Raw genomic sequence first — 26,065 nt, forward strand, 5'->3', positions numbered from 1 at the left:
TTTGGGAGTATCATGAGTTGGCAGATTTAAAAAATTCCCTACAGGGTACACTGTAAGAAATATTGGGTGAGCTAATGGGTGTAACTGAAGAAATTATTGTTTTGAGCTGGGATACAGGATCTGAATTGCCAAGACATAGTAATCCTTGTTAAGTTTAATTCTGGTAGCTGCCAAAAAACAATCACTAAAAATGGAAATCAAATAAGTCTAAGCCAACTGTATTCTAAATATTGAATATTGTTACATAGATGAAATAATTGGAAGTGGGGTCTTTAGAAAAGAGGAGGAGCAAATTGTGTAGAAATAAGTAGAAATTTTGGGAACAAAATGTGCAGAATAATGTTATGGAAGAGGAGTGAAGTTTAAGGGAAGGCTGGAATTGAGCGATTTACATAATGTTGGACTGAGGCTAGTTATAAAAAAAGAACATATTTGATGTGTGATGTATGTAGCTTGAAGCTTGTTAATGTGGTCTGTTTTGTTTTATATTAATGTATGTTTGCCTGTGTCTTTTGTGATAATTTAATAAAGGCATTAAAAAAGAAGAAACATGTCTTGCACTGTCAAAGAGACCCTTGTACTTTAGCAGCGAAGGCATAATTTAAATATATGCATGTCCCAAGGGACAAGACTTACATGAGCAGCGTTGTTGTTGTTTCTGAAAAAGTACTGCCAAAATGTCATCTGCTGTGTAGTAATTATTTAATTCTTCTCCTGCAGGTTCTGGTTGGGATACCTTTCTCTGTGCCTGGCACTAGAACAAAGGGAAGAAGCTTTTACCACAGTTGTTTACTTAGATGACATGAGCCTTCTAAATGATCAAAAAGGTTTGTAGATTAAAATTTAAAGATTGCTTGATGTTTAAAATATGTAGTTGTGTATCATATAAAAAGCATGCTGTTTAAATATTTTCTTTAGTTGACGGTGTACAAATGTTATTACTTGTATAAAGTTAAGTCTTGAATGCAGTTTTGTAGTGTTAACAAGAAGTAATAAATTCAGGTACAAGCTATTGGCTTGATTTTAAATTTCCACATAACACCCTTCTCCCCTACCAAGTTGGTATGTCCTTATTATTTGCTTCATATACTAACTCACTACTGTCCCTTCTATCCACATTCCCTTTTTTGTTTACTAATTCCTACCTGGCACATCAGATCTCATATCTGATCCATTCTCTTACACCTGTGTTCCCAGAGGCATTCTCCTATTTCTTATTCCTTGTGATAAAGAAAACATGGTCTGTCTGCAAACATTTGGTACATCACTGCTGTCACTGATAAAAAGTAAACTTGCAGATAGTATCAAATTCAAAAATACATGTGTTCTTGAAACTTTCTTGAAGGAAATGGCTGTAGTTTTTTTGTTTAGTCTTTTAAACCACATCAAAGTGAGTTTATTTAAACCTTCCAAACAATTTATGGATATGTCCAAGAAGGCATGATTGAAAAGGCTTCACCAGCCAACACTCTGTAGGCTAGCCTCTTATAACAATGGACCCGAACTTTCCAAAGGACCTTAATTTGCTTTGGATCTCCAAACTGAAGTTCTGTTTTTAACAGTGAGAGCTCATGTATTTCAGGAAACCTTAATAACTTATTTCCCAATTTTCACCACCCAAAAAACTAGATAGGCTGAGGGTGGCCATATTCTGCCTAAAGGAAGTAGGTACCAGGCTTACCCAATGGATCCTTTCTCCTTTAAAATCTTTCATACTTGACTTTCTGTTGAAAGAGGGGTGGCCACATTTCAGACCCTCAGGAATATCAGTGGGCTTTTGCTTCAACCATAATGTGATCATGTCCCTTATGAATTCAGCCAATCCCACATAACTATTCTGAATACTATTTGGCCTGTACAGTCTTTTTTTTTTTTTTTAACAAGAAACATCTTTATTAACTTATCACATATGGCGTAGGCAATCATACGTTTATATAAGTGAAAACAAACCATAGTAACATAATTTTAGTTGGAAACATTTATACATCGCAAACCATATTAGTTGCAAACATCATACACAACCTACCATCTAGTCAGTCATAGTCAGTCAGACATTACATAGCTCATTCAAATTCTGCCTTCTTTTAAACCTCATTTCTCCTCTGCATATATCATTCCTACAATTCCCATTTTTTACCATGTAATTTGCTTCTACCCTTTTCTAAAGATCCCAATTCCAGTTGTTTTATCTCTGTTACTATATTAACTACTGCTGGTACAGTTGGTTTAGACTTTTATTTCCATTGTCTAGTAATTGCTTTTTGTCAGCCACCATAATTAGACTCAGCAAGGCCCTACTATGTCTAGGCAATTCTGATTCTGTATCATAGTTCAAAAATCATTTTCTTAGTTATACCAGTTTGCTCACCCAGCATCTCTGGCAGAGTCATAAGTCTGCCAATTTGTTACACTTTCTTTCCCATCACACCTCCACCATTTGCTGTCTACATGAGGAAAAACTATTTGGAGTCTACTTACAGTAGAAAAATATCACTGTAAACACTTCCAAGTAAAGATCCTAAATCATCTAGACTTTATTGCAGATCTGGGAGACTTACATATATCACCATTATTTCTTTGTGAATTGATTATCCAGTCTCCCTACCCAACCTTTTCTAACCTCCTCTGATTGATTTTTATAGTTATGCGATATTTTATATGCTCTACTAATTATTCCTTTTTTAACAGTGGGTTATTTTCTAGATTGTACTAAAAACTCTGCCAGTGCTGTTCTTTCACTTAGGACCCCCCTATTTCTTTCTCTTTGCCTATGCTCTCCTTGATAGGGAAGGCAGTCTCTAGCCTGCAGTCCAAATAAATTTGGCCTGTACGGTCTTGCCCTACAGTTGTTAGATATGGAAACACATGGATGTGATGGGAAGATCTTACCTTTTGAATGTTTTGACTTCCTTTGAAGAGGTAATACTAACAGTTGATGAAAGGCTGACAGTTCATGATGCTTATTTTGATGTTGTTGAGTCATGCAACACTACTTCCTGTAAGGTAATAATTGATTAACAGAAAGCAGTAATTGTTTTTCAGTACATTATTGTTTTTTTTTATAAAACATTGGTTAAGCAATATTTAAGACAATCAAGGCGGGGTGGTTACCACACTATCCTGATGATATTACTAGTGATTGGGAAATGGTACCTGAATAATTAAATATGGTGATGACTTCAAACTCTGTAACATAATACTTGCTTCAGGGAAATTTGCCAAAAGCTCTCGAAGATGATTTACAAAAAATAAATACTTGATGTACCAATTAAGACCTCATCTTTCATGTCAATAAATTTAGCATCTTGATACTTGGCAAAAAATAACATCACTTCTGATTAGAAAATAAAATGTTAAACCAGAAGAAACACACCATCATTAGTGATCCTATGGACAGAGGTATTCAGCAATCTAAAATTTTTAAACACTTATTAAATTCTTACATTGTAGACAGTGACATAGGTATAATTAAAATAATATAAAAGAAAATCCATGATAGCAAACATATTTCATGCATTATAAATATATTTTCATTTTAACAATTATCATTCAATGCAGCACTGCAAAAATTGCTCAGTTCCTGCCTTCCCTTAGACATTATTCCTCCTCCTGAACATTATTCCGAATGTATTATTCCTATAAATAAATTACACTTACTTCTATGTAGTCTGCTCAGTCCCTTTTCAGACAATCCCATCTCCAGCTCTTTTATATCTTTTACAATATCCTGTACTTCAATTACAGTTGGTTTAGAACTTTTCCATTTTCTAGTAATTCTTTTTGGCAGCCAATAGCATTAAACCTCATAAGGCCGTACTATTTGTGAACAGTTCGGATCCTGTATCCCATCTTAAAAAAATCATTACCTTAGCTATAATCATTTGCTTCTTCAACATTTTTGACAAAATACTCTGTAGGGTATTTTTTAAACACCATTATTATATTATTACTTAAGACATCGGCACACATATATTAATAGAAAATAAGACATATTAACACTTTTGTTTCATTTACATAAAATATGCATTACATATACTCAGTCCAACATTACATAAATTGCAAAATTCCTGCCTTCCCTTAAACCTCACTCCTCATCCTGAACCGTATTCTGCTTGTTATTGTTCCTCAAAATTCCATTCATTTCTGTGTAATTTTATACTTCTGCTTGGCCTAATTCCACTCTGTTACCTTTCCCTATCTAAACAAATGTTGTGTGCTCTAAAGATCCCACTTCCAGTTCTTTTTCTATGGGGAATTTTTATAATCTTTCAACTCATTACATTTCCAAAAAAAATAAATAAATAAATCTTCTTCTCAGCTATGTATTTGTCCCATAAGACCTCCAGTATATGCTGTCCACCTTAGAAAATGTTTTTGATGTCTGCTTGGAGTGTAAAATACATGTGCAAACTCTTCCAAAAGCAAACATGCTAAACCTTCTGGACTTTGTTGCATACTTGGGAGCCATATAGACATCTTCCGTTCTTCTTTTGTATATTGCCCAATCTTTTCTAACTTCACATGGTAGAATCTTTGTAGATCATTCAATATTTTGTATGTCCTACAAATTATACTCTTTTTTTTAACAACTTCTGTTCTAAGTTCAATTAAAAACTCTTTTGGAACTAGTCTTTCACTTACCATTCCCTATACCTTTCTGTTTATCTATACTTTCTTATTAATCCATGATATGGAAGGCAGTCTCTAATCTTCAGTTTATACTTCTGCTTGGCCTAATTACACTCTATTACCATTCCCTGTCTAGTTATTTGCAAATACCTTGTTTCCTTTGCCAATTTTTTCCAGTAAATTCAACCCCTCTTGCTTATTTTCTATAGCCCAACTTTATTCTTATTAGTCATATCTTCTTTCTCCATTCCTCTGTAAGTTTAGTTTTTGGAATACTTTCTGAGCATAATATTCTGTATGCTTGTTATTCTTCTTAAGGACCCGCATTCAAGATCCTACTTTTCCGCTTACTTGCCAAGTTCAACCTCCCTGTTTCCTCCTCATTCTTTTCCACTTTTATATATAATCTTCTGTATATTACCTTCCAGTGTTTACTGAATCTGTAATCACTGTACTTTAGATATTGTCTGCACTCACAAAGTGTTTACTTTAATGTCTTTGCAAGTTTTCTCTCTCTAAATATGTTTTTAGAGATTTTCTCCTCGGGTTTCTGCTGAAAAGAGATCTTGCATCACCCACTCAGACCTTCCCAGTAACCAAAAACAAGTAAATAAATCATCTGCTTGTGTTATGCATGTGAGCTTTAACCATATAACTCTAAAGTACTCCTTCAAATCAAGTATTCCCTTACCACTTTGTTTTGTGGAGAGAATCAGCTTATCTTATTTAGCTCTTGCCCTCTTCCCTTTCCATCCCATAAAAATTATTTTAGTTCTTTATTAATTATAGTCCACAAATTCTCATCTGGTTGATAACATGCCTGGCCTGTATATAAAACTAAATATACTAGAAACGTTTTAGTGCTCGTGTTTTACTATCCATATCCATAATCAAGGGCTTCCAACTTCTCAGTATTTTATTGCCATTTTAGTCTCTTGCCACATATCCTTAACTGCCATAATAAAATCCCTTTTAATCCATTCACCTAAATACTTCGTATTAACATGTTCACATAAATATGGGCACTATTAAACCAATTCATGTGTAAAGTACATAGTTTATTGCAATAACCTTCTTCTGCCTTAATTTATTTTATATCATGAGAAAAAAAATTCAGACTGTGTCAGAATGTCCCACAATACAGAAATGTCATTTTCTGGATTTATGCAGTATAAGATATCATTTGTGAATAAAGCTAAATTTTCTTTTTTTTAAAACACCTTGATTAAATTATCAGTTAAGATGTAGGCAAACATCCAGTAGTAGAAAAGAGAATAAACCATATGAACAATTTTTCATTTACATACATTATACATTACATATATGTTTCTTAATTTACAAATCTTGTTTAACCTAACATTACATAAATTGCTCAATTCCTGCCTTCCCTTAAACCTCACTTTGTCTCCTGAACATTATTATGCATGTAATTTATTTCTATGTAATTTGCTCCTTCCATTTTCTAAAGATCCTATTTCCAGTTCTTTTATCTCTTTTTTATAATATTCAATACTTCAAATACAGTTTGTTTACATTTTTTCCATTTTCTAAAAAATGCTTTTTTGGAAGTAAATAGAATTAAACTTAATAAGGTGACTAGGCAATTCAGATCATGTATACCAGCTCAAAATATAATGTCCTTATTTACAGACATTTGCTTCCACAGTATTTCTGACAGAGTATTCTGTAGGGAATTTTTAAAATCTGCCAGATTATTGCACTCTCAATAAACACATTCCCAATTACTTCTTTCCTCTCTATCACACCTCCAACATCGACTATCTACATAAGGAAAAATTCTTTGAAACCTCTTTGGGGTGTAAAATGCCTATGCAAACATACATGTGTCCTTTCATTTTTTCCCCTGTAAACTGCTTTTCCAATCTTTTCTAACTTAACCTCCTCTGAGGGTAAACTTTTCTTGATTAACATATCAGTTGTTTCCTTGAATTTGTGAGAACCATACTTCCATTGCCAGTGACTCTAAATATAAAATGTGTAACAAAGAGGAAAGAAAATACCCCCTGCCTGGTTCCTCTGTTCAAACATAGCTTGTTGGCCATGAAACCTCCCACATTAATTCTTGCCTATGAGCCTTTGTATATCCTCATAATTAACCCTATTATATTTTCAGGAATTATAAATTATGCCATTGCTCCACTCATAATATCCCAACTGACTCAACTAAATCCTTCCTCTGCATCAAGACTTGCCGACAATAATGATGTTTTCTTGCACTTTGCTTCCCTTTGGATCATTACTGATCTGTTAATGTTATCAAACGTTTTCCTCCATATCTGTCAGTTTTGGAAACACCATTATTATTCTAATGGCCATTGTAAACACTTTATAATCATTGCTTAAAATTGAAATGGATCTGTATGAAGCTGGGTTTGAAGGGTCTTTACTCTCTTTGTGTAATATAGCTACCACTACTTTGTTCCAAGATACTAGTAGCCCCCGCATTTTTTCATTTTTTTTTTTTTTTTTTTTTTTTTAAGTAAAACCTTCTTGATCTTTATCAGTTATTTTCCCTTCCAGCTAGCACACATCCACAGGAATACTGTCACTTCCTGGACATTTCTGTGTTGATTGATTATGCATTGTCATTTTTATCTCATGTCTTCTTGTCTTAGCTATTAATTGTTGAGCTTTCATGTGCCATTAACCTCTTCGTAATTAAGTCTTCCGTACATATTTTCCATATATGCCTTTTCTTGTTTTCCACATTCTCTATTTTATAAAAAAAATATAAAATGTTCAGAATATCTCTTATCTCAATACGATCTCTGGTTACATTTCTTGTTATAGGGTTTTGTATGGCAACGAGTCTATGTTATATGAATGAATGTTCATAATTTCGAATGCTCTAAAGAGCAAAAATGCCAGACCTTGAAGTGCTTCTTGTGGAATCGCAATGCAGTGAAGGTCAGAATATTTGCCCTTTCCTCACTGTAGTGTGATCTTGGAGTTGGTATATATATATTTAGCAGGGGATGTGGGGGGGGGAGGTGCCACAATAACGAGTTTGAGGTCCGGCATTTTCTCTCTTTAAAGCGTTCGATATTATGAACATTCATTCATATAATATAGACCGTATGGCAACATCCCTGTCTACTTTTTGTTTTTCATATTGTGTTAAAAGTTTTTGTTTTCTGGAATTGTTAGCAAAAATAGTTGCTCATCAGTAACTTTTCTGATCTCAGTAATCCCTTATTTTCCTGTTAGCAGTTTGCAGTTGTTCCTCTTGTTCTGTAAGATTCCTTTATTCTGCAGTACTTTATCACCATTTTAAATAATTTATAATTCTTTTCCCCATATCATTTTCTCTCTTATTTCTACTATGCTTATAAACATCATTTACATTTTATCCCATTCACTAGCTTTCCTTTATGAAGAAATTTCTGTCTTCCCTAGTAACTCTCAAATCACTTTTCCTACCTAGTACCTGAATTCATCTCTTTAACAGATAGGTAGGAAAGTGATTCTCACTTTAATCCATTACCCTGCATCTTTATCTTTGTTTTTATGAGTGCATGATCTAAAACAGTCATTAGATGTGTTTCAAATATTTGAGTTAAATGTACATGTTCCTGTAAAATATAATTTCTATTCAACCTTGCCTAATCATTATACCTTGAGGAGTAATGTGGATCTTCTGTCTGGATTTCTTCTGTTGAATTCACATCTTCCATGCCAAACATTCTCATATATTTCTTCAGAACTCTACCTTATTTTATTATATTTTCCCTTCTAGGTCCCCTAATACATCCTCACTTTTGCAAATCAGGTTCCAGTCCCCACCCATAAATAATATTCCCTGCTAAAAACGTATTATTTGTCCTAAAATTCTGTTGAACTCCATAATAGCAGTTCTAGGTGGAATATCAGTGCATGTCTGTTATCTTCCTCTCCTGCCATTAATCGTTTACTCCCACTAATCTGCCATTATTGTCTTATTTTCCTCTTCTATTACTGACAGACCCCTCTGGTAGTCAGTATTACTACTCCCATTTTCTTTGTCCCTGATATTCTGTTAAATGCCCACTCTGGACACCTTTGTTAAATTTCCCTGCTCATTTTATCCAAGTGTTTCTCCTGAAACGTTGATATTTTTTACCATACACTTCTTAATATAATTCAGTACTCTTTGCTTTTTGTCTGTAACTGTAAATCCATTTGCATTACATGATAATACAGACAAGAGTGGCCATTATGACAGAAAGCTGTTACACCCACCTGTTATACATGGCAGTTCTTTTGAATGCATATTTTCAACCTTTAGCTTACACTTGCACACTGTTTCCTAGACTGGGTTTATGTGGTTGCTTCTTCTCATCTCCATTTGAACCTTTGACACATTTTTCTTTTCTTTTTTTTTGTTATAAACACTTTTATTGAATTATCACTTGTGACACAGGCAGATTTACATTTATGCAAAAGTAATCAAGCTGTGTTAAACATTATACTTCAGATGTATTGCTATATATCAACATTACATAAATTATTCAATTCCTACCCTTTTTTTAAATAAGAAACATATTTATTAAATTATCACTTGTGACATAAGCAATCATACATTTATATAAATTAAAACAAACCTCACCAACACAGTCCTAGTTGCAAGCATTTTACATCACAAACCATACTGACACACTCCCATTTGCAAACATTATACATCACTTATAGTCTACCCAATCATTTTCAGTCAAACATTACATAGCTCATTTAAGTCCTGCCTTCCATGTATGTATTGTTCCCACAATTTCATTTTTTTCCTATGTAGTTTGCTTCTACTCTTTCCTAAAGATCTGAATTCCAGTTATTTTGTCTCTGTTACTATATTCACTACTTCTAATATAGTTGGTTTAGATTTTGATTTCCATTTTCTAGCAATTGCTTTTTTGGCAGCCACCATAATTAGACACAACAAGACCTTACCATGTATAGCCAATTCTGGTTCTGTAACATAACTAAGAAAAATCATCTCCCTTGTCACACCAGTCTGCTCACCTATGTCACATTTTTCAAGACTTTTTACTTTAATGAAAACACTGAAGCCAAAAGGTAGATACATTTTCAAAAAAAACATCCCTTTTAACTTGCTACAAATTACAAAAAAAACAACTGTGTATGTTTTCAACAAATGAAGTTTACTCTAAAGTTAAGGTTACACATGCTAAAGTGCATGCTACAGCCTTTTCCTACTTGCACTGTTTTTATGTGCTATTTTCTTATCTGTAAAGCCTCCCAAATGTGAAAAAAATGTTTGCATCCTTTCAGTAAATTGTTAACAGCCTTATTAAATTGTTGCTTAAAGCTTAAGTACACATACATTAATATAAAGGAAAACAAACTATATTAAAATGTATCATACCCATGCATTATACATTACATGTTTTCTTTTTAACAATTATTCATGCCAGTATTACATAAATTGCTCATCTCCTGCCTTCCCTAATACCTAACTCCTTCTTTTGAATATTATTCTTTGTGTTCCTACAAATTCCATTCATTTCTGTTTAGCTTGCCCCATCCTTTTTCCAAAGATCCCACCTCTAGTTCATTTATCCCCTTTACAATATTTAGTACTTCAGTTAGAGCTGGTTTAGTTTTTGATTTGCATTTTCTATCAATTGCTTTGTCAGCCTGCAGCATTAAACTTATAAAGGTGTATACACACCTATGATCCTGCCTCCCTGCTCAAACGTCTTCTTAGTTACAGCCATTTGCTCCAAAGCATTTCTGACAAAGTACTCCAAAAAAACATGTTCCTAGTTACCTCTCACTTTGCCATCACACCATCAGCATTTGCTGTCTACTTGCGGAAAACATCTCTGAAGTCTGCTCGGTCTGTAAAGTACCTATACAAGTATGTCCGAACAAAAATTTTAAACCTTGTAGACTTTATCAAATACTTGGGAGCCATACAGATGTCTTTCCTTTGTAAATTGGCTCTCTACACTCTTCCCAATCTTTGCTAACCTCCTCTGATTGATTGGGTCTATATTATAACCTCGACGATTCAGAATGTTAAAAACGTCTTAGCGAATGGCCACATCACTGATTTATTTCCAAGGGCCGTTGTTTTACATCTGCCCTTTTCCCTACTGTAGTGCGATCTCGGGAGTTACTATATTTAGTTGGGAAGTGTGGGGGGCACAGCCCCCCACATTGGGAGCTGGGGGGGTGCAGCCCCCTACTTTATAGTGTTTGTTGTATTGTGTCATGCGTGTTTGGCCTACCGATTTCTTTCCCTTGGAAAGAAATCGATGATGTGTCCTTTTTCTGAAGTGGCTGTTCGACATATATGTGTTGATGAAGACGTTGTCGACATTCTGAACAGTTGAGGTTATAATATAGACCCAACTGATTCCTATAGTTGTTATGCAGTGCTTTCTAGGCCTTCTAATTATCCTTGTTTTAACAGCAGTTTCTCTTACATACTCGACTAAAAACTCTACCAGAATTGGTCTTTCACTTAGCACTCCTCTATCCTTTTCCCTATACTCTATCATTCCTTGGTTGGGAAAGCAGTCTTGAATCGGCAGTCCAAACTTTTGCTTCGCCTCATCCTACTCTATTACCTTTCATTTTCTAGTTATTTGCTTCCAATACTTTTGTCCTTTGCCAATTTTCTCTAGTAAGTTCCTGACCCCTTTTGCCTATTTTCCATATCCCTACTTGCAGCCATCCATATTAGCAAAATCTCCTTTCTCCATTCCTCTGTTGGCTCAGATTTTGGAGTAGTTCTGTAATGTTATGAATGTAATGTTCTTTATGGTTGTTTTCCTTATGGATCTACATCCGAAATCCTACTCTATCCTTATTTCTCAACCACCCCCCCATTTCATCATCATCTCTTTCCACTCCGATTTGTAACTGTCTGCTTGCATTATGTATACAAGCCTTAACTGCATAGCTCTAAAGTATCCCTTCAAATCAGGTAATCTTTAATCCATCTTGTTATGTGAGGAAGATCTGTGTGTCCCACTTAACACTTGTCCTCTTCCGCTCTGAAGTAAATTCCTTCAACTCTTTATTATGGTCCGGTTGATAAAAATGTGCATGACCTGTATATAAAACAAAAAGGGTAAAAAGCATTTTCACAGCTTATATCTTACTATCCATATTCATAATCAAGAGCTTCCAGTTTCTTAGTTTTTTATATTATCTTTTGTCCCTTCCCACATATCCTAAGCTGCCAAAACAGAATCCTTTTTAATACCAACACCTAAGAAAGTACAGTTGTGTACACTTGCAATAAATGTAGATGTTCGAGTGTATTCACTGTTGCAGTCATCATATTTGGGGTTATCCCTGCTGGCCCGAAAACCAGAGACTTAGTATTTCTGCGTCGGTTGCTGTCGCTTGAGGACTGACATCAGGTCGTTAGTAGTATAAAGTAAGGCAGCCAACGCCATTACATCAGTTTTTCTTGCCCTAACCTGTCAAGAGCCCCCAAGTAGGAGGCCAGTTTCTGGTGGATGAAACCCCACCAGTGGAAAATAAATACCAATAATATGTCACTTGTAAGTTAAGGAGAACAACAAGTTAGAATGGTACGAAAAGGAGAAAGAGAAGAAAGGGGGATAGAGGGAGGGAAACCAGGACTACAACAGTGAATACACTCGAACATCTACATTTATGGTAAGTGTACACAACTGTACTATGTTCTTCGTATTTCATTGTTGCAGTCATCACATTTGGGTTGATTCTCAAAGCTGAGGAAAAGGGTGGAGGCCGTCAATGAAACTAGGGGCTGGCTAGGATGCCCCGCAAGACTGCAGAGGCAAACCCTGCCCTTGATTTTGAGAAGAGAGGCAGGTGGTAATGCTTGGTAAAAGTGTGAACAGATGTCCAGGTGGCAGCCTTCAGGATGTCCCTGGTTGGGACTCCGCTGAGGAAAGCTGCAGAGGTGGAGGCTGCTCTGGTGTTGTCTCTTGACCCCCTTGGGAGAGGCTTTCCATGCTTTTTGTAGCAGAAATGGATGCAGTGTGCTATCTATTTGGAAATGGTTTGTTTGGAGATGGCTTTGCCTTCTGCCCCAGTAGCAAAGCTAACCAGCAATTGATCAGACTTTCTGAAGGATTTAGTCCTGTCTAGATAGAATCTGAGCTGTGTGTGCACATCTAAAGAGTGAAGAATCCTTTTCTCCTTGTTCTAGGGATTAGGAAAAAAGGTGGGCAAATAAATGGATTGCTTGAGAGCCACACTGGACACCGCCTTGGGCATGAAGGATGGGTTAGTTCTGAGGGATACCCTGGCTGCATGGAAGATGATGAAGGGTTCCACAGCCATGAGTGCTTGCAGCTCAGAACCTCTTCTGGCTGAAGTGATGGCCAGAAGGAATGCTGTTTTCCAGGAGAGAAAGTTTAGCTCTGCAGAAGAAGCTGGTTCAAAAGGGGGCAGGGTGAGCTTTTCCAATACAAAGTTAAGGTCCCAAGCTGGTGTTGGTGCCCTTCTGGGTGTCCTCAAGTTGCTAGCACCTCTTAGGAACTGTTTAATCAAAAGGTGTGAGAAACGGGGCTGCTCAGTGGGAAAATAAGCAGAAATAGCAGATGCATGAATTTTTATAGAGGAGAAAGAGAGGTCACTGTGTAGTAGGTCAGCTAAGTAATCCAGGATGACAGGGAGGGAGGGCTGTGCCGTATTGACTCCATTAGCCTGGATCCTGGTGCAGAACCTTTTCCGTTTATCAGCATAAGACTTTCTGGTGCTAGGATGTCTGGCCTCATGGATAACATCCAGAACCTGTTTACTGAGGTTGGCAGATAGGTTTGGGGTTAGGGAATAAGCCAAGCTGCCAAACTGAGTGTCTGCAATTGGTATAAATTCCCCTTCTCTCTGGGTCAGGAGGTTTGAAATCTGAGGAAAATGCCATGGGGGCAGTGGGGACAGGCTGCACAGCAAGGGGTACCAGTGCTGCCGGGGCCAGTCTGGAGCTATAAGAATGGTCTTTGATTTTTCCTCGCTTATTTTGAGCAGTACCCTGGGGATGAGAGGGAGGGGAGGAAAGGCATAGACTGATAGATTAACTGGGGGAGAGGCTGAAGGAAAGGAATCTTCGGCATCAGAATCCTCATAAGTGGAGAGGGGTTGCATGTTTTCATATTCAGATTCATCAGACTCTTGTTCAGACAAACCTACAGGGGGCAGATCTCTTTTCCTTTTGGAGGGGATAGCTTGGATTCCCCTGATTAGCATGATAAGGTCTTCCACCATTTTAAGCAGTTGAGACTGAGGCAAGGTAGCAGGCACCTGAGAGTGGGTCTTCAGTTTCTTAGGAGTGGTTCGTACCCTGGGCCTAAGAAACTCTGTAGTTTTAGAAAGAACGGTAGTCACGAAAGAAGACGTTGGTTTGTGTTGAGATTCGGTAGTGCGAAGGACTTCCTCAGAAGCAGGTGCCTGCTTAGCAGCTCCAGACCCATCCAAGGTTGAGACGACCGCAGGATCCTTAGTCGAAGAAGAATTTTGCGGCATACTGGACTCCAAAAGGGTCTCAGTAGCAGCCTGCAAATCAACAGAAGCAGGCATCAGGGGCTGTGAAAGCACCACACTGAGTACCGGAGAACTGACGACTAGCTTAAGGGAAGCGTGGTCGGTAGGTTTGGACCTGTGCGGTCTGTCTCTGTCTTTATCTTTGTTTTTTCTGAAGATCTGCTGTCGGATGGCTTACCGAAGCCATATCGGAATTCGCGGACTCTAAGCAAAAATATCTGGCTACAATAAGGGCCCGACGACACATAGTTCTGGCATTGAACAAAGCACAGAAGTGACAACGAGGGACGTTGTGGTCTGGGCCTAAACAAGTGATGCAGTACGAGTGGAAGTCTCGGTGTGGTATTTGTTTTACACAGGAAAGACAATTATTAACTTTTTCTGACATAGGTTAGTGCAAGAAAAAAGGATCCCCAATGGGGTACTTAGCTTTAGAAGACTTCAACTTCAATTCAGTAGATGAAACGTGGGTAGTGGCTGACAGGCACTCGTGCGAACTGCTTCTGGCTCCAAGGCAAGAAAGATTGATGTAATGGCGTCGGCTGCCTTACTTTATACTACTGATGACCTGATGTCAGTCCTCAAGCGACAGCAACTGATGCAGAAATACTAAGTCTCTGGTATTTGGGCTGGCTGAGGGCTACCCTGGTAGGGATAACCCCCAAATGTGATGACTGCAACAGTGAAACATGAAAAACATCTTCATCTTATCACATCCCCTTAAATATGGGAATTTCTGAACCAACGTCTGTGTGGTTGCATAGTTTATTACATATCCTTTGCATTTTATACCTGGATATCTATGTGGCTGAAGTCTAAATATCCACATTAATTCAAGCAGTGTCTAAGGAGTAGAGAGACACAACTCAAGTGGATTTAAAAGATCCTAGAGCACTTATCCAGAAAAGAGAAGGGGAAGTTTGCCTGTACCCTGGCCAAATTTCCTATAGCCAGATTGAATATCATTTGGTTTTCTCTGAAAAGAGATCTTTGGCTTAGTGGAACTAACCCAGTCAGCAAAGAAAGCCTACATGAAACAGGACAGTGGATATTGGCAGCAATGAATGTCGGCCCTTTTGGAGTTTCATTCTTTCAGCTCTACGATTGCTTTGGCTGCAGGAATTTCCTCATTCTAATTGCATTGGTTTTATGTCAGTCGTATTTTTCACTGAACCGGCAGATATTTTTTCATTGATCCGGCAGATTCTTACATGTTTCTTTTAACTCTTCATTATGGGAATATTTGTTCCTTTTCATTTCTGTTGCCTTCATGTGTTACTTTCAGGAGCTTTATCAGGTATTGAGTTTTCATTTAGGGGCACGCTTTACATTTGTATCTGGTACTTTATACCGCAGTCAGCGGTCGTACAGTTCATCATTTAATCCATTGTTTTGGCGACCGTCAGGCCAGTTGCTGAGTTTTCAGTTTGAACTTTTACACTATGTTTTATTTTGGGGGGTTTTTCTACACGTTTATGCTGTTTTTTTGTATTTAATGACAGCTCATGAACATTTCAAGTTCAAGGGACTCTGTTTTTTAACTCAAATGTGTCGTTTTTTGATGGTTGACGTTTGGACAATTACTTTTGCTTCTGTGTTCTAGTCTATAAGATCGTGGCATAAACGTTGTTATATGGACATTTGGGGACTTTTGTCATTCTTGTTCCTTGTACATTTGCATGGACATTAATCTCTTTTTTATTCAGGGTTTGCGGTTGTCGAACCATGATGAGGAATTCATAACTTTTTGGTTTCAACCAATAACAGTGTTTATCACTACACGAATGGTGTATGACTCAGCATTCATTGTTTTTATATAACCTTTGTTTAGGTTCCTCTCTCCTTTTTTTTAAGCTTATTTTTTATATATAGTGCTGAAGATATTTGGGAATTTCACATAGTTTTTCATCAGGTTACATTTCCTTTGAATTTGGTGATTCATAACAGTTGTACTGGTTATTGTCAGGCTTGTATTAGTGTTCATTATTCATCTTGTAATATACATGTTTTCATACAATATATGCCAGGGACGAACAGGTAGTGAGACTGATGCATTTGATTCTCCCATTTTTCTATACCTCCTCTTATCTTGAGGGCACCGCTTACCTGACCAATACTTCCTGGCCATACAGCTGCTCCCTAACACATAAAAGATAACTCTGGCACTGGCCATACTCTCCAACACTTTACAGAAGCTGTATACCCAGCATTACTGTAAGCTTATAACAGCTGCTAAGTCCCTAACATCACTTCAGCTTGTAGCTATAGACAACTCCCATTATCAATTCATACACTCTCAAATACCTATCCCTTCAAATATCTTACCCCCATCAACAACAAACTCCACCACACCTGTTATAGTGTACCTTTAATACAACACCACTCTTGTACAGTTTGAGATATTACCCTTGCATACACTCCTTTCTTTCTGAAACTAAATAACATGTTACACACATCCAACCCAACTACTAAAAATGTCATTCTATCCATTAATAATCTTCACCCTATTCCTACTTTCCATCCTGTCCTTCTACCACACTCAACTTCATAACCACACCACATCCCCATGGCAAACAGAATCCATAGCCAATCCCATCAAACTAAAAAACTTCCCTATATCGCCATGTGAACTTACCTCCTCCCAAGCCTTCTCTTACTCATGCAGTAAACCGACGATCAAAACTAATCCCCACTCTTCTCAAAGACAAACTAAAATAATTCACAAATTCATCAAACTCAGTCTACACCTACTCCATAATGAACTCACCTGTAGTGGAGACATACACCCCAATCCAGGACCCAAAACTTTAGCCAACCCAAACTCAAATCAGCTACATCCCCTGTATCACAGACCTACCTCAGCTCTCGTTTTCTTAAACATTAATGCAAAAAATATACTTAACAAAATTCAGGACCTTCATGCCCTACTAGCTATATACAAACCAGATATCGCTGTGTTAACTGAAACATGGCACAAACTACGACACCATAATAATGAGATTACTGCTCCTGGTTAAATTATTATACAAAGTCACAGATTAGAGAAAAAGGGTGGAGGTGTTGCACTATTATTCCAAAATCATCTCACCATAGAACAACTAGATTACAATACCCAAGAAGTCAAAGATGTAGAACTAATCCTTGCCATATTAAAAACAAATTCCAACAAACATATAATTATTGCAGGTGGCTATATACCACCAGGCAATAACATCACTGTAATGGAAAGCCTGCTTAATTGGATTTCCAGCTCCCTAGCACATGAAACCATACTGTTAGGGGATTTCAATATTGACTGGCTTAACTGCTCCAGTGATAATCTATTAACCTCCACAGGTTTACCCAAGTTACAACCACCCCCACTAGAATTGACAAAACATCCAAACGCTAGTCCATCTTAGTCTGGATCCTATTATCTGACCCCACTCTTGCACAACAATCTGGCCGTCTTCCAGATACCCTAAGTGACCATCATCCAACCTACCTAATTAGGACCAGATCCCAAACCATCAGCCATCCTTAGAGTGGTTCGAAACAAAAAGAACTTTATAGCTACTGACTTCATCAATGCACTAAAAAGCTGCAACTGGACTTCCCTAAAACAACTATCTCTAGACAAAGCCGTTGAATACTTTAACACAACCTTCATAAAAATCTTAAATCATCATGCACCCCCCAGAACCATTAGAATAAAAACTAACTATGCCCAATGGCTAAGAAAGGATACCAAAACTATAATGAAAGAAAGGGACAAGGCCTGGATTCAGTATCTAAAAAACAAAACCACTACTTTGAGACAAAACTATCTAGAGCTCTGTAACAAAGCCAAAAAACAAATCAAACTAGACAAATCTAGCTACTATAAAAATATGCAAGAAAAATATGCTCACAACCCCCAAAAATTCTGGGCTACAATAAATGGTATACTACACCCAGAAAAGTCCACTACTCCAACCCCTGCGCTACAAAATAACCATGAAAACATTCCCACTCAGTTTAACAAATTCTTTATCGAAACAGTCCATACCCTTGCCAATGCCTAAAATAGCATTAGCAACCCCACACCAATAACTACCCCAACCCACCGCAATATGCAAAATAGTACCCCCAGTTTCACCTTCACTCCGTGTCCACCAAGGCAATTTCTAAACTCCTTAGGAAACTTAAACCAACCACTCCATCAGCTGATGTGCTACCAGCAGACTTCCTTCAGATATCAGCTGAAGCTATAGTCTATCCTGTCTCTATTCTCATAAATAGAGCTCTATTAGAATGCAAAGTTCTCACCTCATGGAAAACATCACATATTATTCCACTGCACAAAGGAGGTAACTCCTTAGAGCTCACCAACTATCGCCCAATAACAATCCTATCACCTTTATCCAAAATATTAGAAAGAGTTGTTCATACTCAACTAATGCAGTACCTCCAAAATAACAACCTACTCTCCATATCCCAGCATGGCTTTAGACCTTCCCATAGCACCACCACAGCATTACTGTCATTCACCAATATAGTTAACCACCATAGAAAAAAGGGTCTATTTGTTTCTTCCATATTCTTAGACTTATCAAAAGCCTTTGACATGGTAAATCACAGTATGCTTCTTCAAACTCTGTCTACCATAAATATAAGTCCCCCCTCTATATCAGGTTTCAACAGCTGCTTATCTGCCCGTCAGCAAGCAGTCCTATGGCAGGCACAGCTGTCTCCCCTGTTACCAGTTACCATAAGAGTCCTTCAAGGATCCATCCTTGGCCCTTTGCTGTTCTCTTTAGTTACTAACCAGATCTCTTCATCCTTACCCACTGCCTCAGTAGTACAATACGCAGATGACACCACCCATGTATGTGCTGCCCCTAAGTGAACTACAAACCCTAACTCAAATAACTTCACCCTAGCTGAAACTTGGTTCACTAACATTAATTAACATTAATCTTAATCCCCCAAAAAAAAAAACATTCTTTTCAGTCCAGGCAGATCTCCTCCCCTAAATACTTATGTCACCATCTACTCTAATGAAAACATTCAAATTAGTCCAACCACACAGACACTAAACTGCTAGGTGTAGAAATAGACAATAACCTGAGGTTCTTTATCCACATAGCACAAACCATCAAGGAAAGTTAATAAAAACTTGGACTCCTCTACAGGAACAAACAGTTTATGACTAAACACACTAAAGCAACCATCGCAAGGACTCATCTTCTATCCACCCTCCTCTATGCCTCTCCCATCTTGACTAATCTCCACCAAACCGATCTAAATAAAATGGAATCTTGCTACTGAAGCCTCATATAGGTCCCACCACTGTCTATCCCTTAAGCAGCTCAACTGGCTTGAGTTGCGTCATATACTTCTATTCAGTCAACTCTGTATAGCACACAAACTGTACTACCTTCCTGAGAAAACCTCAGCACTTCAGCAAATATTCAGCCACACATTCTCTCTAGAGCCTTAAGATTTATTAACCAGAACCTCATAACTGTCATCCAACATAAAAATGATGCCGGTAAATCCCTCTTTGCCAGCACCATTGCTAAAACCTGGAACACACTACCAATCCAAATAACTTCTATCACCTCCTTTATTCATTTCAAAAAACTCCTGAAAACCCACTATTTAAGTAACTGTCTATGTTCATGCCACTCACCAGGCTAACCCAAACCAAGAGAATGTTTCTGTGTACAGCTAAGTGTAAACAGTTCCCCTGAAAGCTTGTGAACCCGTTGATATTTACCTGACAAAACATATAACTGTAAAAGTAATACAAATGCTGTTTGAAGTTTATTATGTACCTCAGTGGTGTCTACTATAAGAATTGTTAATCTCTAACATATTGTGTATGAATGCTGTAAGTATGCTGTATTTTTTTCTCTTCTCTCATGTACTGTATTGTATTGTGGAGCTTTTCTCCCCGGACCTCCGCTGAAAATGGATCTGTGTCCAGTCTGACTTTCCCAGTAAACAAATGTAAAATAAATAAATAGTCCTTTTTAATTTTATATCTAAAGAAAACCTGAATTGGTTGCAAAATATTCCCAATTCTGAAATGTATCTTTCTTTATTTAAGTACATAATAATATCATCTACATATAAAGCTAATTTTTCTTGATTATCATGTCAGATATAAGCTTGAATTTGTGAATCCCTTATTTTTTTTGTCAGTTTCTGTAAATATAAAGCAAATAAAGTAGAATGAGGCTACCCCATCCTAGTTCCCCTGTTCAAACATAGCTTGTCAGAGAAGAACACTGCTTGTCGGAGAGGAACTATTCATATATCCTCCTAATTAACCATATTGTTCTATCAGTAAATGCAGATGCTTCCATTGTTCTACTAATCCCAGCTGACTCTACTGAATGTTTCTCTACAACAAGACTCATATTTTCTTATATTGTACTTTCCCTTGTTTCACCGTTGTTCTATTAATGTTGTCAGATGTTTGCGTCCACTCCACAAAACCACCTTGATCCATGTCATTCGATTCTGGCAACACCTTTGCCATTCTCCCAGCTTGTATAGACATAAGCACTTTATAATCATGGTTTAAAATTGAAATGGGTCTAAATAAAGTAGAGTCTAAAGGTTCTTTACACTGTTTGGGTACAACAGTCACCACATTATTTTTCAAGATGCTGGTGTTTCCCCCTCCCCCTTTGTAATACTGTTTAATAAAACTTTCCACATCTTTGTCACTTTTCCCTCATATTTTCCAAACTTCCACAGGAATACCACCTGTTCCTGGATTGTTCCCTGTTGGTTATATATCATTGCTTTTATCTCTTATCTTCCTATTTTAACAATTGGTCATTAAGCTTCATCTTCCTCTAACCTTGGCATAATTCACTTTTCTGAAAAGATTTGTATTTGTGCTTCTTCTTGGTTTCTACATTCCCCTAATTTATACATTTCCGTAACATTTCAGAAATATTTCTAATAACTGTATAGAATCTCTGGTTGTCTCTCATTTAATAATCTCCCTATGTTTGGCGACATTCCTTTCTATTTGATGTAGCCTGAGTCGATGTGCTAAAGATTTTTATGCTCTGCAGTTGTCAAAAAATATTTGCTTAACAAAAACCTTTTCAAACTCATGCATATTATCCAAACACTACATTATTTTCTCTTTAGCACTACAGTTGCTTCTGTTCTTGTTGAAATTCCCTGTATTGTATAATACTTCAACCTTTGTCAATCCTTCTAAATAATTCCTATTACTTCGTTCCCATATTTCTTTCTGTTTTATTTATACCCTAGTTTTAAACTCCATTTCACTTTATCCCACTCATTAGCTATTCCTTCCGAAGTAAATTCAGACAACAAATCATCAGCAGTACATCACACCTCTTCAAAGCCATCACAATGCACATCATATGCTGAGGTTCTGAAGATTAACTTGCCCAAATCTCAAAGATCTCCAAAAAACAAGAGAGGCATAAAGCACACTTAAGAAGTTAAGCCTATCTACTCACATAATGTAAGGAGTCCCAAAGTCACAGATGCTGAAGCCCGTAAGGCAGGCACCGACCCAACCAAACATTCTTCTTATAGGTGACTCCTTTGTAAGACATACGTATGTGTCTGTTACCAAGTAAAATTAAAACCAAAGAGTAAAAAGGTCATATGGACAAACCACTTGGTAAAAACTACAATGTTATAGCTGGTGGGGTTTGACTTAAATGGCCTGAATGTATCCATAAAGACTTAAAAAGAAAAAGTTATGGAGATTCTGAAGCTGTATAGTTTAAGCACTTGATGTCCTTAAAGAGTCATTTGCATATATCCTATGGGCTTCTATTACAGTAGGTTTAAGGTACCACACAGTGAAAACTATAGCTTGGCTAGCTTTTCTTATAGTTTTCAATAACTGGTTTGTTTGTGTGACCATTTTCCTCATTGGTTTGGTTATCATCCTTGGAGAAGGCAGAATTTTATTCATTGTTAGACGTATACCTGCTCGGGACACAGATAATAAGAACTCCATCACCTTTCTCTTCATATAGTCCATTTTCAGGAATTGTCATTCCAGTCTGCTTCTTACAGTTTACTTATAGGTAACTTCTGACTGGTTTGTAAGGCAATGTCTGATATATTTCTGTTTTAAACACTGTTTGGATTGCAATTTGGATGGAGCCCTTACTACAATCCAGGTGACTGGGATTCGAGTCACAGCTCTGGGACTGGAGAATCCATGCAGGGAGGAAGAGGATGGGGAGGGATAAGGCTCACTCCCCTCTCCTGAGGGGGAGGGAAGGGTTGGAGGCACTCAGAGAGCATGAAGGAAAATTTGATTTCTGTGGTGCAAACCTGGTAAACCACTTCCCATTCTTTGAGAGAAGGAGGTGGGGCTGTTTCATGGCATTGTTTCTTGCAGAAGTGAGAAATAACCATCTGTTTCAGTCCACTGCATGTCCCCTTTTCATTCCACAAGTTATGCATATGTGGAGAGCAATGGAGGATAAAGTGAAAACCCTGGAAACACGTCTGATGTCTATTTGAGTGATGGTCCCTTTCAGTTGACCCTCACTCCAGCAATGGGAATAAGTGAACAATAAGTGAGTAACTGGCGAGGAGGGCCTGATTAACAGACAGTGGGAGCAAATGCTTGAAATGCTCTGCTGTGGATCTAACGCCTGATTGTCAAAATTAGAAATAAGTATCAACAGAAGAAAAAATGTGACAGCTAAATATGCTGCATTACACACTACCTTCCACGATTATGACAATCAGATGACTCACTGACTTTCTGCAAAAATGTTTGTGTGTGCGTGTGTGTGCACATATATATATATATATATATATATATATATATATATATATATATATATATACATACGCACACACACACACACACATATATGGATGTGTGTGTGTGCATATATATATATATATATATATATATATATATATATATATATATATATATATATACACACACACACACACACACACACATATATGTATATACATAGTAAAACAATGAGTAAAAAAAATAAGTTATGTACTCACCATAATGTTCCATCTGAGTAGTTGTACTTCATTTGTCTTCAACCTGTGGGAATATGGATCCGTATCGGATCTGAGCCAGCAAGTATTACTAGCATCAGCTCTGAGCTCCAGACTCCTCCTTACCCATAATATACCTCCACTGCCTTCCATCCCCAGATTGAGTTTTGCTGAACTTATACTGAGAATCTGACCTGATAATATACTTGTGACCTATACTGCAGCCCGTAGGCTGATCATGCACCAAGGTTCGGGGAAAGGAGGGAGGGACGGTTGAAGACAAATGAAGTACAACTACTCAGATGGAACGTTATGGTAAGTACATAACTTCTTTATCTGAAGTAGTTTACTTCACTTGGTCTTCAACCTGTGGGACAGAGTCCCCAGTTACTAACCTCCTGGGAGGCCCTCATGGAAGGATATTCCGGAGCACTGCGGAGCCAAAGGATGCTCTCCTCCTGGAAGTTAATTCCAATTTGTAATGAGAAATAAATGTATGAGATGAGGACCAAGTAGCTGGAGAGCAAATGTCATCCAAAGACACTCTAGACCAGAAAGCAGCAGACCTAGTGGAATGAGCTTTAAATGGACCTGGAGAAGACATGCCTCTGTCCTTATAGACCTGCAAGATGCATGAAGAAATCCATCTAGCTATAGTGACCTTGGAAATAGGTTTCCCCAAAAAGGGTCTATAGAAGGAAACAAACAATTGATCAGATTTACGAAAATTTTTTGTCCTGTGTAAACAGAATCGTAGCTGCCTATAAACATCCAACATGTGTAGCTTGTATTCCATCTTGTTCATAAAATTGGGAAAGAACATAGGCAAATTTATAGTCTGCTTGATATTGACTGGTGATGCCACCTTAGGAAGAAATGATGGATTGGTTCGAAGTGAAACTCTGTCTTTATGAAAAATCATGTATGGAAGTTTGATGGACAAGGCCTGTAATTCTGAAACCCTTCTAGCAGAGTAATAGCTTCTAGAAAAGCTGTTTTTGATGATAGAAATTTTAGATCTGCAGTTGCGGCAGGCACGAATGGAGGAGCCAACAGAGCTTGGAGAACCATAGTAAGGTCCCATAGGGGAAAACAGGATCTTTGACCGGGGGGGGGGGGGGGGTAGCAAAAAGGTGCCTTTGATAAAAGCTTTACACAGTCTGGAATATGCTAAGGATGCAGAATTCTCACCCATATGAAAATGGGAAATGGCAGCCAACTGAACTTTGACAGTAGAAGAACTAGCTCCGTGCTGGAAAATATCAGCTAGAAAATCAAGAATAGTGGAAATAGCTTCCTCTGAGAGACCCAGAAAGAAAAACTTTTCCACTTGCTGCGATAAACCTTTCTGGCTGAAGACTTATGAGCAGCTACCAAAATAGATCTAACTGAGGAGGATTGTCCAGGAGTCCTAGCAATTACGGGAACTGGAGCAGCCAAGCAGTGAGCTTCAGGCTGTCAAGACTCAGATGAGGCACTCCTGAGGGGTGTGAAATCAAATCCTGAATGGGATCTAGGATCCATGGTGGAGCCAGAAGGTGAGACCAAAGGAAGGGAAAACCATACCTGGCAAGGCCAGAATGGGGCAGAAACCTCGGAATGAGAGGTACTGGTGGGTAAGCATACAGAAGACCGGGAGGCTAAGCATGAACTAGAGCGTCTCTGGGGGACTCCCCCAGCAGGGGGTTCAGAGTGAAAAACTTGCTGCACTTCACGTTGGAAGGAGATGCGAAGAGATTGCAGCAAGGTTGACCCCACTCACTGAAGATGTGTTCTGCTACTGACAGATTCAGAGACCACTCGTAAGGCATCAGAATGGTACGACTTAGCCTGTCTGCTAGGATGTTTGACCATCCCGGAATGTGCGTTGCGATGAGAAAGCGACCGGTGGAGATCACCCATTCTCACACTCTCATAGCCTCGCAACAAAGGGGGTAAGATCTTGTCCCTCCCTGTTTGTTGATATACCAGACTACTGACATGTCTGATTGAATGGCAGTCGTCCCCAGAGGAAGAAAGGCATGAAGGGCCTGCAGTGCTAGAAGGACCTCATTTCTAGGACATTGATATGCAGGCTGGTCTCTATGGTGGACCACAGGCCTTGGACTGTCCTGCCCGAACAATGCCCCCCCCACCTGAGTTGGGAGGCATCTATGGTCACTGTGGTTTGTGCCAGGGCTGGAACAAAGGGTCGTCCCTCCAAAATGTCTGGAAAGCTCATCCACCATATGAGGGATGATCGACTTAGGTGGATAGGATAAGTTAATGGCAGTTCCAGCAGGGACCACTGAACTGCTAGAGTCCACTGAAGAATCTGCATGTGTAGCCGAGCACACAGAAGAAGAGTTATGGTCGATGCATCGAGCCTAGGGCCCTCAACACTGATTCCGCCGTAGGAAGGTGAGAACGGTAGATCAGGGAGACATGCATCCTGAGGTTCAGAACTCTATCCGAAGTTAGGAATACTTTGTACTGAAGTGTATCTATCCTGGCACCAATGTAGTCTATCACCTGTACAGGATCTAGAAGAGATTTTGATTTGTTGATTGTAGTACCCAAACTCAGCAAGTGTCAGAAAGTAATCCCTGGTTTGGGAAAGTAGATGCCTGGTGGGAGCAGTGAGGAGCCAGTCGTCCAGGTACGGAAAGACCTGAATCCCCTGAAGCCTCAAGTGAGCCGCTACAACTGCCATTACTTTGGTAAACACCCTGGGGGCTGTGGTGAGACCAAAGGGTAGGGCTCAAAATTGATAACGATTTACTCCTAGCCGGAAGTGGAGGAACCTTCTGGAGCTTCTGTGCCTTTTTATGTGATAGCAAGCATCCTGGAGGTCTAACGATCACATCCAGTCTCTCTCTTGCAGGTACGGCATGATGGACTGTAGTGTGACCATCCGGAACTTCTCTTTGGCAAAAGACAAGTTCAG

At 38.2% G+C, this 26,065-nt stretch overlaps 1 protein-coding gene across 2 annotated transcripts in view; it reads left to right on the forward strand.

Annotated features, from left to right (window-relative positions):
* Positions 1–26,065, forward strand: part of HPS5 (HPS5 biogenesis of lysosomal organelles complex 2 subunit 2) — a 1,422,788-nt gene that overhangs the window by 1,291,328 nt on the left and 105,395 nt on the right. For both annotated transcript variants that reach the window (XM_044059074.1, XM_044059075.1), the window contains exon 21: positions 721–827. In XM_044059074.1, the coding sequence (XP_043915009.1) occupies positions 721–827 (107 nt within the window). The remainder of the gene's footprint in view (positions 1–720; positions 828–26,065) is intronic.

Source organism: Protopterus annectens, chromosome 17.part0, assembly GCF_019279795.1.
Source record: "Protopterus annectens isolate FY-2018-M chromosome 17.part0, PAN1.0, whole genome shotgun sequence".
Classification (NCBI taxonomy): domain Eukaryota; kingdom Metazoa; phylum Chordata; order Ceratodontiformes; family Protopteridae; genus Protopterus; species Protopterus annectens.